The following is a 13,160-nucleotide window of genomic DNA, read 5'->3' as shown; positions in this document are numbered from 1 at the left end:
GCATCTTTAAACATCTTGAAAGACTCCCCTCAGGCCATAGAGTCAGAGTACTGACGTTCAACAGCGATAGGAGTAATAATGTCTTCGTTCCTTGGGCAATAACCCAACTTAATTTGCTCACGTAATTTAAAACTTAGAGATTGCGGCTTTAGTATTGTGTACAATTGTGTTCTGTATTTTGCATGTACAGGAAACATGTTTGTACTATATGTTTTTGTATTGTTGTCAAAATAATAATGTGACTGACCTGAGACAATATTTCCTGTTCTGTTTTACATGTAAAAACAGTATAAAGCTCATAGTTGAAGTGTTATGAGAGCGAGCTGCAAACGGATCAGGCTCTCTGACATTAACTCTGCTTACAGTGCCAGAATCTCTTCTTTTTCCAAAAGATCTGTTTGCCCCAGCAAATTTACTGTCACACTTCACTGACTTCAAATGGAGCGGTATTCAGTGCGTGTGTGAAAGGGGGGTGGGGGGTCTCTGTATGGGGGGCTGATGAATAGCAGAAAATGTCACTGGATGCTTCACTCGGTTTTTGTTTTTGTAACATTGGCTCTGAACCTGACGGTGACACTGGGGGAACAGTAACTGGGTCCAGAAGCTTGGGGACGTTTCCTGCATTTTGGAGCAGTTTCCAGCGGAGACAAATGCAGGACGTGCAGCAGGTCAGACATCTATATGTGGTTCTGAGTGAGGCAGGCCGGGGCTGAGACAGAGGCTGGGCAAAGGGGACAGATGTAGGGAGAGATACAGAACACAGGCACTGGCAAGAGGACTCTCAGGCGAACTTTACATTTCCGATTATACTCCTTATCTCGGATATCTTTTACACCTCTGAAGATAATACAACAGCTTGAAATGTCGCTCATCCTGACTGTGCTGGACAAGCTGGCTTACTTTCTGTCTCTGATAGCGTTTTGTGTCAGCGTGTCTTACAGCTGGCTGAAATGAAACTAGATTCTTCCCTTTCCAAATCCACGTGCTGTGATAACGACCGGGTGCTTTTTTCACTGGATGTTTAACAAATGATCCTGAGGTTTTGGGGGGGTTTGAGTTAGGATGCTTTTACTCGAAACCTGTGGACAGCTGCCACCTCTGCGTGAGTTTCTGAATCTTTGCTTTACCTTAACACGTGTGTATATCCTGCGATCTGTCCTCAACTTATCTAGCTCAGGGTAGACGGACAGGAGATGCAGAATTGTAGCGGTTTTGACAGCTGGTTTTTGGAAGCCGTGAAATCAGTGTTGAAACTGGGTGATTATTGTCCTTCAGGTGTAACTGAAGACAGTAAGCTCTTTGCCAAAGACCACGATGCTGCAGCGGTGCATCCTGAGGCCGTACCATGTGCTTGCTATGGTGCTGTGTGTGTCAGCCGGGGAGGACTTTGACTGGACCAAGAATGAGAGGACATCTTTCTACTACGGCACCTTCCCAACTGGTATAAACCATGATATAAACACTAGGGCTGTACCATATGTGGAAAATGTGCAATATGTGATAACGTTGTTGAATATCGCGATAACGATATTACTTTTCGATAAATTAACACATAATAAAGTGCCCTCAGTTCTGCCATTCTGCTGCTTTCAGTATTCTGCTTAAATGCAACAAACTTTTGTTGAATTTAAAACAAACGAAAGAAAAATAATTGTTCTTATATTGAACAAATTGAACATTGGATTGAATATAAAAGGCACCACTAAAAAAGAATGACAGTTACATTTTTAACCTGCAGGTTTCTACTGAGATTTTCTTTCAAATAACACAAAAAATCTCAGAGTATCTTTTGGGAAATGTCGCAGCCTTTCAGGATGCGTTTACAGTTGATATTGCGATGATGAAAAAAATCAGCAGCCCTATTTACTCCTAAGTAGTCCACAATCTGTAAAGCCGTAATCTTTTATTTCCTCTGCCATTAAGCTGCTGAACGTAGAATCTTGAATGGAAGTGTACTTGAATGAAACATTATTCTGCAACATGGATTGTAATTTGTTATGTGCAATTCACTCTGTATCTGTGTCAAAGCATGGCCATTTATAGTTCCCTCTGTTTTCCTCTGCAGGTTTCTCCTGGGGAGCTGGGACCTCTGCCTACCAGACCGAAGGAGCTTGGAACATAGACGGCAAAGGAATGAGCATCTGGGATGCATTTGCCCACAAAAAGGGGAAAATTGTCGCAAATGACACGGGAGACACCTCGTGTGAGGGCTACTACAGATTCAAGGTGACGTGCAGAAAAACATAAAGCACATGTCCAGGAAAGACAAGGCTGATAGTTGCTGATAAAGTCTTGCAATAATGTCATAAGTTAAATTAAGTTGGAAGTGTTTATGTACGTCATAGTTTTGATATGATATGATTTGATTTATTTAATTGTATCAAGAATGCCTTAAACATGAAAAATATGACATCAAATACAATCGAGGATAAAAACACAATAAAGTCCAGGACTTATTTCCATTGTGGTCCTCAACACATGTTTTTTTTAAATAAATAAAAATAAAAACGGTAACTGGCCCCTTGTTCTATTCAGCTACCCTCTCTAATAACCAGGCCTTGATTCTCTTTTTGAAAGAGTTCAGGCTGGAAATGACTTTAATTTACGGTCTTAAATGTATGAGGACACAGGTCTGATATGCTGCCACAATGTAAACATTGTGTGTGTCCTTTACCTTATAAGACACGACAAAAAAATTGGGACACTACCAAACAATATTTTATGGATCATGGTCAGCCTTGACATAATAAGTTAAAAGAAATTGTTAAACTCTTATTAAACATTTGTTTCAAAAGTAACGTTCAGGTTAAAAAGAAAGTAATCTTATTGCACACTGTCTGACAGTATATTCTCTATGACTTTGTTCCAGCGCTTCATGGAACCCACATGATATTTAAACTGAAGAAAACATTCAAATCTTTGTTTTTATATCCAATCCAACTTTATTTATAAAGCACATTTCAACCCTTGTGTTGTCCTAACGGGTCAACAAAAATTAACACTTTTTTACGTCACTTTTGTCACTAATGTTGGCAAGTTTTTTCTCATTTTTGGAATGTATGGTCAATACACCTCATGTAGCTTATGTGAAATGAAAACTTTTGAGTTAAAAAAGCAGAGAGTATGATATATTTTGACTAATATTTAAGATCAAAGGAACGTATGTTGATGGATAATCACACAGTGTCAAAGTGAAGTCAGAATAATTCTAATAAATTAAATAAAACACCAAAAATTTATTTTACTTGCGAAGATTATTTCATGGAACCTTCCATGTTACTTTTGGGCAATTTGGTTGAAAGAAACGCAAATCTTCTGATATAGAAACTTTAAAAATGGGTCAAATTTGACTCGATGACAAAAGGATATATATATATATATATATATATATATATATATATATATATATATATATATATATATATATATATATATAAGTCTAATATATATGTTAAGTCATAGCATAAAAAGACTGTAAAGAAGGGGAAGCAGCTAGCCCGGACCATCCGAAAGTTCAAACAACCTGAGAAGCTAAAACAAACAAGTTATAAAGTGTTAATTACTGAGCTTCTGAGGTGATTGTAGGCAGATTTGATCACATTGCAGAGAGCCAAGCTAGCCGTTTCCCCCTGTTTATAGTCTTTGTGCTAAGCTAAGCTAATCAACTCATCAAAGTGGTATCAAAGTTGTCACTTAACTCTCGGCAAAAAAGTTGATAAGGGTATTTCTCAAAATGTCAGACTATTTCTTAAAATGAAAAAAATAAAAAAAGTTTTGTTGGTGTGAACAATGTTTGTCTGCAGAACATGATTTTCAAAATGTTTTCTTCTGTTTGTTTTTTAAGGATGACATCAACTTGATGAAGGACATGAAGCTGAATCATTATCGTTTCTCCATCTCCTGGCCGAGGATTTTACCAAGCGGACTGAAAAGTACCCTTTTTTTGTTTAATTTAATCATCATATTTATTTATAGTTCTTATTTCTTTCATTTGCTGGTTATTGAAATCAGTACTGATTGAAGTCATTAACCAGAAAATGAATCAACATGCATTTGAATTTGCTGCTCCCAGCTTGGCTTTTCTCTGTTTCATCAGTGTACATTACATATTTTGGGGTTTTGGACTGTTAGTCGGCCAAAAACAATCAATTTAAATGTTTCACCTTGGGCTCTAAGAAAGGCACTTTTTTACAATTCTTCTGACATTTTAAATGTACAATATGTAATATTTGGCCGCTAGGGGTCTCTCAATAAAAACATAAACATAAGACGGAGCAATGCCGTTGTTGCAGTCAGTTTCTCCCATTTAGGATTCCTTCAGTGATAATCGGGGGCCGAATTATTCGCAGAGGTCTCCTCCTCCTCTCCAAAACAAACGGACCCGCTGATAAAAACGTGTTAAAAATTTGTGTTTCTCCGACGTTGAGACATCTGCTGACTAAAATCCTTCATCCGGTTTAAATATAAAGTTAAAAACCACCAAGATCTCAAAGGTGCATCGTAAAAATTTGGCCAGAAAAAGGGCACCAGGATAGCTCAGTTGGTGGAGCGGGCGTCCATATGTAGAGGTTTACTCCTCGACGCTGCGGGTTCGACTCCGACCCGGTCCTTTGCTGCATGTCATTCCCCCCTCTCTCTCCCATTTTATGTCTTCTACTGAAAAATAAAGGCCGAAAATGCCCACAAAAAAACAAACAAATGCGGCTGGAAAAAAAGTAAAAATTTATGACAACCATATTCTTTATCCATGACGTTCCACTTCCGGGATTGCCGCTGGATGTCACTATTTTTCGCCTGGATGTCCGTCACCTTCCTCTTTCTTTGTGTTAGTGTGGATTTGTGAGGATTTTGGTTAACTGCTCCTCAGATCTCTGCAGGGTAAATCCAGACAGCTAGCTAGACTATCTGTCCAATCTGAGTTTTCTGTTGCACGACTAAAACTACTTTTGAACGTATACATGTTCCACCAAAACAAGTTCCTTCCCCGAGGCTATTTTGCAGCTTCGTCCGGCGCTTAGCACCACCCAAGACGATTGCAATTGGTTAAAATAAATGCCAAAAAAAACAGATCACGTTTTTCTCCCATCCTGGAATACTGTGTGGAGTAGCCAGACCCTCCTCCGCAGCGCTGTGGAGGAGGGTCTGACATAGCGAGACTATGACAACCACAACGCTGACACGTGCACAAAGGGGATATGACGGCATCGACCGGCGACCAAATGTAACAGAACGCTAACTTCAATAAAACAACATATTTCTCTTAGTACACAACTCAACTAAAGATATAACATAGGTCTTGTCATTTTTAGACATTTTAATATATACATATTATATCTTTAAAAGACCAAACTAATAATCAATAAAAACAAAATCCACAAAATGATCATTAGACGCAGGGCTGCTTGTAATGATGTTATATTTCATGACAGTGAAAATTGATATTAACTCCCATCATTCACTGACAACTCTTGCAGGTGAATACATCAACGAGAAAGGAATCAAATATTACGATGACCTGATTAACATGCTGCTGGACAATAACATCACACCCATTGTTACTTTGTACCACTGGGATTTACCGCAGGTGAACTCACTAAACCTTTGTGTATTTACGGGCTAGAAGCTACAGTGTGGATACTAACCCGGTCCCCCCAGTTCTTACAGGAGAAGTACGGCGGCTGGCAGAACGTCTCCATGGTGAACCACTTCAACGACTTTGCCAACTTATGCTTTGAAAGATTTGGAAAGAAAGTGAAGTACTGGATCACTTTCAACAATCCGTGGGTAGGTCCGGTTGAAGGGGAATGGTGCATTCACTGGCATTACGTTTGACTTGGATATCAGAGAGTGGCGTCTTGTGTTTTCAGCAGAGGTGGAAAGAGTACCACAATATTCTACTTAAGTAAAAGTACTTTTACTTTGATGAACTTTTACTCAAGTGCAAGTAAAAGTATAGTATCTGTATAAAAATCTACTCAGTTCCTCATTTAAAATGTATTAAGAAAAAGTTACTCAGTTACTTTTTAACAGCGGGTGGAGATATATTTTTGTTTTAGATTTATGCTTTTTTAATATCTCATTTATACTTTTTATACTTATTTAATTAAATATGCAGTCTTTAGTGATTTAGATTAGGGCACAAAGCCGCTTTCTTTTTGAGTTTGTTGACAGATATAAAACAACCCTAGAGACCTTTTTTTTATTTACTTTTTTTAACGGCTGTGATTTAAAATGTAGCAATGTAGCAAAAAAAGTAAAAGATTTAAATACCTCATATTATGCTCATTTTTAGGTTCATAATTGTATTTAGAGGTTATATCAGAATAGGTTTAAATGGTTTAATTTTCAAAAAACACCATACTTTTGTTGTACTGCACATTGCTGCAGCTCCTCTTTTCACCCTGTGTGTTGAGCTCTCTGTTTTAGCTACAGAGTGAGACATCTCACTTCTGTTCCATCTTTGTTGGGAGTCGCACATGCTCAGTAGCTAGGTAAGGACTACTAGCCAGTCAGAAGCAGAGTATGAGGGCGTGCCCTGACAGTACCAAGGTAAGGACTACTAGCCAGTCAGAAGCAGAGTATGAGGGCGTGCCCTGACAGTACCTAGGTAAGGACTACTAGCCAGTCAGAAGCAGAGTATGAGGGCGTGCCCTGACAGTACCTAGGTAAGGACTACTAGCCAGTCAGAAGCAGAGTATGAGGGCTTGCCCTGATAGTACCTAGGTAAGGACTACTAGCCAGTCAGAAGCAGAGTATGTGGGCGTGCCCTGACAGTACCTAGCTAAGGACTACTAGCCAGTCAGAAGCAGAGCCCTGACAGTACCTAGGTAAGGACTACTAGCCAGTCAGAAGCAGAGTATGAGGGTGTGCCATGCTAGCAGCTAGGTGAGCATTATAACGTGTGTTCCAAAGTGACCACGTTGGTCTCTGAAGTAAAGGCTGGACTACAATAGAGCTGTTTGGAGCAGTTTGTGAACAGTGTTTTCTGTTGGAGATGCTAAGTCCCTTTGGGGGGGACTTTGGGCTTTTTCACTTTGTAAACCTAGAACGTGCACAAAAAAGGAAAGGGGAAAAGCCAAAAAGCATAATATGAGCTCTTTAAAGTAGATTTTAAAAACTACTTTACAAAGTAAAAGTACACAAAAAAAAAGATTACAGTAATGTGAGTAAATGTAATTTGTTACTTTCCACCTCTGGTTTTCAGTCTATTGCTGTGGAGGGATATGAAACAGGGGAACATGCACCCGGACTGAAGTTAAAGGGAACCGGAGCTTACAAAGCTGCCCACCACATCATCAAGGTAAGACTGCCTGCATGCAAACAAAGCCCGCTCAAACGTGATTGGTCAATACGACTGGGACTACAAATAGAAAGCAGAGCAATCATGATTTACCATAATCATTTTGGTGAATCAAATATTCTTCAAATAATGTCAAATAAGCCAAACAAGACATCACGGTGACACTGCCTTCTTGTCTTTGAAACAGGCACATGCTAAAGTTTGGCACACGTATGACATGCAGTGGCGAAGCAAACAAAAAGGTAAAAAAGAAAACCTTTTTTTTTATTATTTTGGTACTTTTTTTGTGATTGAAGTCAAAGATAAATGTCTTCCATGCTGGATGATAAAGTTGCTGTGTGTGTGTGTGTGTGTGTGTGTGTGTGTGTGTGTGTGTGTGTGTGTGTCCAGGCCTGGTTGGGATCTCGCTAACAGCAGACTGGGGGGAACCAGTGGACATCACCAACCAGAGGGACATTGAAGCAGCAGAGAGATACATCCAGTTCTACATGGGATGGTTTGCTACTCCCATCTTCAACGGAGACTACCCCCAGGTTATGAAAGATTACATCGGTACGTCCCGGTCAAATGCAACCGTTTATTTTATCTGTCCTCACCAGGGGGAGATGCATAGACTGTCTAAGTGAAGCCCACAGATCTGGATCACCCCCTAGTGGCTGAAGTATAGGTCATAAACCCCGCCCGCCTCCATGTTAGCAGATGGGACATGGGCTGAATTAAAAAAATGAAAGTACGCCTCAAATACATTTTTCCCAAAGATAGTTGTCATTTTAGGTAGTTCTGATCTCGCTGATGTTAGTTCAAGTATTTGTTTTTCTGATAAGTTTGGTTTTTATTAGGTATTTGCATGACATGATATGTATAATGACTGGATACAGCATTCAAGGAGCTCCGTTTATTCCTTTTTGCTCAGTGGCGCATGAAGCCATCATTGAGCTAAAAATGACCCGAAAAATTGGCACTACTTCCACACTATGCGGCCCATAGACCTTTTTCACGGGCAGACATGTTGACATGTCATAGTAGGAAAAGCACAGGTGTATTCAAAACCATTAATGATGGCTGCATTCCACTTAGGAGAGGTCCTAAGTAGCCGTAGCCCGTATATGGAATATTTTGGCTTAATTTTTGTATAGTGGGAGGGATGGAGACATCTTTATATACAGTCCTCACTAGACAAATGTTATTTGGTTAAAAAAAAAGTTTTTGTTAGACCATTGCAATTTTATGTGTCTGCTAATTTCATTATGAAATGCTTTGAACCTTGACCTTCAGGCAGGAAGAGTGGCCAGCAGGGCCTGGGAGCTTCACGGCTGCCCGTCTTCTCGCCTCAGGAGAAGAGTTACATCAAGGGAACCTGTGATTTCCTGGGCCTCGGCCATTTCACGACTCGCTACGTCACCCTGAAGAATTACCCATCAGGCCTCGGAGACAGCTACTTTGCAGATCGAGACCTTGCTGAGCTGGTTGACCCAAAATGGCCTGATCCAGGCTCTGAATGGCTCTATTCTGTTCCCTGGGGCTTCAGACGCCTGTTGAACTTTGTCAAGGTATGCAACACAGAGCTGAATAAAATTCAGATATCAAGCTGTATAAGATCCGTTGAACACAGAATGAAATTGTTCTAGAAGTAAAACAATCACAACATGAACCAATTACAATAAAAAGTGATGCACGCTGGGCTCTTTCAGCCATCCAAAGCCAACTGATATAATTATAATTGTGAGCCAAATAAACTAGGTCTGAAAAGCTTTTGTAAAAATCTCTTCAATATTTTTAGAAAAACAAACAAATCTGCTTAAAAGTCAGATGAGAAGACACTTTCACATTTGTATGTGCTATATACTGTATATGCATACAAATGTGAACACAGTATCTATCTTCTCATCAGACTTTTAAAGGTCCCATGGCATGAAAATTTCACTTTATGAGGTTTTTTAATATTAATATGAGTTCCCCCAGCCTGCCTATGGTACCCCAGTGGCCAGAAATGGTGATAGGTGTAAACAGAGCCCTGGTTATCCTGCTCTGCCTTTGAGAAAATGAAAGCTCAGATGGACCAATCAGGAATCTTCTCCTTATGAGGTCATAAGGAGCAACGTTACCTCCCCTTTCTCTGCTTTGCCCACCCAGAGAATTTGGCCCCCCCATTGGAGAGAGAGAGAGAGAGACATCATGGCTTTCAAACGAGCAAAGTGGCAGTTGGTCAAGGCCACACCCCCACCCTCCACCTTGCCCCCCTCTCTCCTCCTCAATAGCTACAGACACAGAAATGTCACATCCTAAGGAAAGCTCATTGTGGGACTGGCTCTAGTGGCTGTAATTCTGCACCAAGGCTGAATTTCGGGAAAGTGACTTCAGATACAGTATTAGGGGACCACTAAGGTCTATATAAAAGAGCCTTCAGATACAGTATTAGGGGACCACTAAGGTCTATATAAAAGAGACTTCAGATACAGTATTAGGGGACCAATAAGGTCTATATAAAAGAGACTTCAGATACAGTATTAGGGGACCACTAAGGCCTATATAAAAGAGACTTAAGATACAGTATTAGGGGACCAATAAGGTCTATATAAAAGAGACTTCAGATACAGTATTAGGGGACCATTAAGGTCTATATAAAAGCATCCAAAGAGCACCATGTCATGGGACCTTTAATGAAATGATCTTGTTTAAATCCATAAAGACTGGAAGCAGGGGGAAACAGCCAGCCTGGCTCTGTCCAAAGTTCAGAAAAGCACCTATCAGCAAGTTCAATAATTAAGTTATATAGTGTTAATGATTAATTACAAACAAATGTAAAAGATGATGAGTTTAGATAGAGTTTTACAGTGTAATTACTCATTGACAAACTCCCTCTGTCCAGCACTTCTGCGGATATCCTTTATATGTTTGAATGTTGGAGAGAGACAGGCTAGCTGTTTCCCTCTGCTTCCAGTCTTTATGCTAAGCTAAGCTCACCACCTACTAGCTCTAGCTCTGTAGTTATGCTGCGTTCCAGGCAACCCGTAACCAGTGTTTTCACAACCTTCAACCCGTGAAAGTGCCCCGGACCAGCAGTCAAACCGGAACTTAATCCCCGTGAACTGAACTCGTACCAGATGGTTGTACACCCAGTTACAGTTTTTGACGTCACACACACATAAACAACAATGGCTACACCTGTTGAAGCTGTACAGACGCCAGTGATTAACGGTGAGAAATATAAATAAATAGGCAACGTAAAGTAATTCCGCACAATGTAATCAAAACAAGACATACGATTGTGTACTACTACAGTGTGGAATGAAGCCCCAAATATGTCGCAAACTAGAAATCGCTAGTATCAGCTAGCGCTAGCTAACGTCAACGTTAGGTAGCCGCTAGCCTAACCTGAACCCTGGAACGCTACCAAGTCGTGAGTTGTGACTTGAAGTCGTAACTTACGGGCTAAAAATTGTGTCTGGAACGCAGCATTAATGCACAGACACTGGTATCCATCTTCTCATCTAACTCTCGGCAAGAAAGCAAAAAATGTTTACAATGTAAAAATAAACCTATTGAAGAAATGTCCCATAATAGAAGAGATATCTCGTGTGGTTTAAGAAACATGAAATATATTGAATGTGATATAATGTCTCTCCAATAGACTCAGTATGGAAACCCCATGATATACGTGACAGAAAACGGCGTGTCTGAGAAAATGCTCTGCACCGACCTCTGTGATGACTGGAGAATGCAGTACTTCAAAGACTACATCGACGAAATGCTCAAAGGTGAGAGGAAATCCTTTTGCTGGACAGAATGATTGCATCCAAAAAGACCAACAAAGTTGCCTCGTCCCCTGAGATCAAACTTAACTCGTCACCTTTTCGTTCTTTGTTTGTCTGTTTCAACTAACAGCGATTAAAGATGGCGTGAATGTGAAGGGTTACACAGCCTGGTCTCTCCTCGACAACTTTGAGTGGGATGAAGGGTACTCCGAGAGGTTCGGACTCTACTACGTCGACTTCAGGAACAAAAACAAACCACGCTACCCCAAGGCCTCTGTCCAGTTCTATAAACGCATCATCAGCTCCAATGGCTTTCCCAATCAGAGAGAGGTAAACTCTTAACAACACACTAAATCAGGGTTCCTGCAGGGTTCAACCTGTCAAATTTAATAAGTTTTAAGACCTTTTTAAGACCTTTATGAATGAAATTTAAGATATATATATATATCACAACATAAAAGTACAACCAAATGCAGTCACAAAAGTACTTGCAAAGTAAATAAATGTATTCAAATTGAATAAAAGTGACACAGAGTAATAATAATATATGTAGATATAAAGCGAATTATATTTGGACTAGAGGGCAGATCGGGCCGCATTTTTCTGTCCGAGCCAGACCCGCGTCCGACAGAGCGGTAACCGAACCCGACTCGAGCCCGACACAGTTAAAATCTCGTTTTTTTTCTCATAATAATGACATGTACATTTGTTTGTGTGGAAAGCCCGCTTTTATTAAGCAACTGTAGGAAGGCATTCAGAAATGTCAACAGCACGTTAACACAGGCGCGCACCTACATAATAAGCTAATAAATCATCATTTCTAAAAATCCATCCTCTAATTAGGACTACAACACCATGGAGTAAAAGAAAACATTTCAATGAGCAGTAGAGATAGCATTACATGGACGTAGGAAAATGAAGACCTGTTAAAAATTATTTAATTAAAATTTATTTAATTTAATTATTTTATGACCTAGAACACAATACTTCTATAGACTTTTTAAGGCCTGAAGTTAAAATTGTAGACTTTCTTTTAGACTTTTTAAGACCCCGCGGAAACCCTGTAAATGTTGAAAGTTTGAAAGCATGTTTTTTAACTGTTGAGAGTTTTTCGGATCTTTACAGGTGGAGAGTTGGAAGAGGAAAGCCGTAGAGACTTGCTCCTCCAGTAACCAGCTCCTGGCTGCAGGTTGGTACAATAAAGCATTACAAAAGTTTAGGCTGTGATGAAGCTAGGTGGGGCCAAACAAAGAAAAACATTCTGTCTCAAGCTTGTTATTGCGCTATCTAACAGGATTTTTCTTTGTTTTGCCCCTCCAGCTAGAAGAAAATCCCAGGGAAATCAGGAACATGCAGGAATGCAAAAGGCTTGGCCAGTGCATGATGAAGTTTAGGTACAAAAGTTGTTTCTGAGTGAGATCATCAGGATTTTCTTTTACAAAAAAATGCTACTTTATACTTCTATTCTACTTCATTTCAGGGGCAAATATTGTGATTTTTACTGCACTACATTTCACTGACAGCTGTAGTTATAAGTCACTTTGCGGACACATTACTTTTGGAATTAAAAAAAAAACTCAGATTAGCTCAACCTGGACCGACGGCAACATTACAATGCCATTTTGAAGAAATAATGAAATTTACAAAGAAACTGAAATAAATCCATAACATGCATTCATTTTCCTGTGTTTCTTTTCATGTTTTCCACATCCTTAGCAGCCTTTTCCAGTGACTTGAAGCTGGGACATTTGACTTACATTTCCGTGCATGTGTTTCAGATCCACTGATAGGCCACATGGAGATGGTAACAGAGATTGTGGTTCCCACCGTGTGCACGCTCTGCATCCTCCTCAGTGCAGTCTTCCTCATGTTCCTGCTGCGTGGACGCATCTGAAAACACACACGCACGCACACACACACACACACACACACACACACACACACACACACACCACCCACGCACACAGACACACACATACACAAGATTCTGAGAGTGACTTCAAAGCTGTAAAACTTCATCCTGTCAAGAGCATTTTGTTGATTTAACTGTCTGCTGTTCCGTTTTGAATAAACACTTTTCCAGGTTCTCACAATTGAGTCAAATT

General features: G+C 40.0%; 1 protein-coding gene across 1 annotated transcript; it reads left to right on the top strand.

The window, feature by feature from the left end:
- The first annotated feature begins 1,314 nt into the window (after window positions 1-1,314).
- Window positions 1,315-12,921, top strand: lctla (lactase-like a). Its single transcript, XM_028568400.1, has 14 exons — window positions 1,315-1,441; window positions 2,066-2,226; window positions 3,845-3,932; window positions 5,475-5,584; window positions 5,656-5,784; window positions 7,205-7,300; window positions 7,488-7,542; window positions 7,691-7,852; window positions 8,576-8,850; window positions 10,932-11,058; window positions 11,186-11,385; window positions 12,181-12,244; window positions 12,376-12,449; window positions 12,834-12,921. The coding sequence occupies exons 1-13, from the start codon at window positions 1,315-1,317 to the stop codon at window positions 12,447-12,449; spliced, it is 1,668 nt and encodes a 555-aa protein (XP_028424201.1). The 3' UTR covers window positions 12,834-12,921.
- The last annotated feature ends 239 nt before the right edge of the window (window positions 12,922-13,160 follow it).

This window comes from Perca flavescens, chromosome 1, assembly GCF_004354835.1.
Source record: "Perca flavescens isolate YP-PL-M2 chromosome 1, PFLA_1.0, whole genome shotgun sequence".
NCBI classification, from domain to species: Eukaryota; Metazoa; Chordata; class Actinopteri; order Perciformes; family Percidae; genus Perca; species Perca flavescens.
This window is presented reverse-complemented; position numbering and strand designations above follow the sequence as displayed.

Bases quoted from the DNA above. Each gene is read 5' to 3' on its own strand.
- lctla (XM_028568400.1), top strand. From the start codon at position 1,315: ATGCTGCAGCGGTGCATCCTGAGGCCGTACCATGTGCTTGCTATGGTG. The intron at 2,227-3,844 runs GTGACGTGCAGA...TTGTTTTTTAAG, and splicing joins AGGGCTACTACAGATTCAAG to GATGACATCAACTTGATGAA. The intron at 5,585-5,655 runs GTGAACTCACTA...CGGTCCCCCCAG, and splicing joins ACCACTGGGATTTACCGCAG to TTCTTACAGGAGAAGTACGG.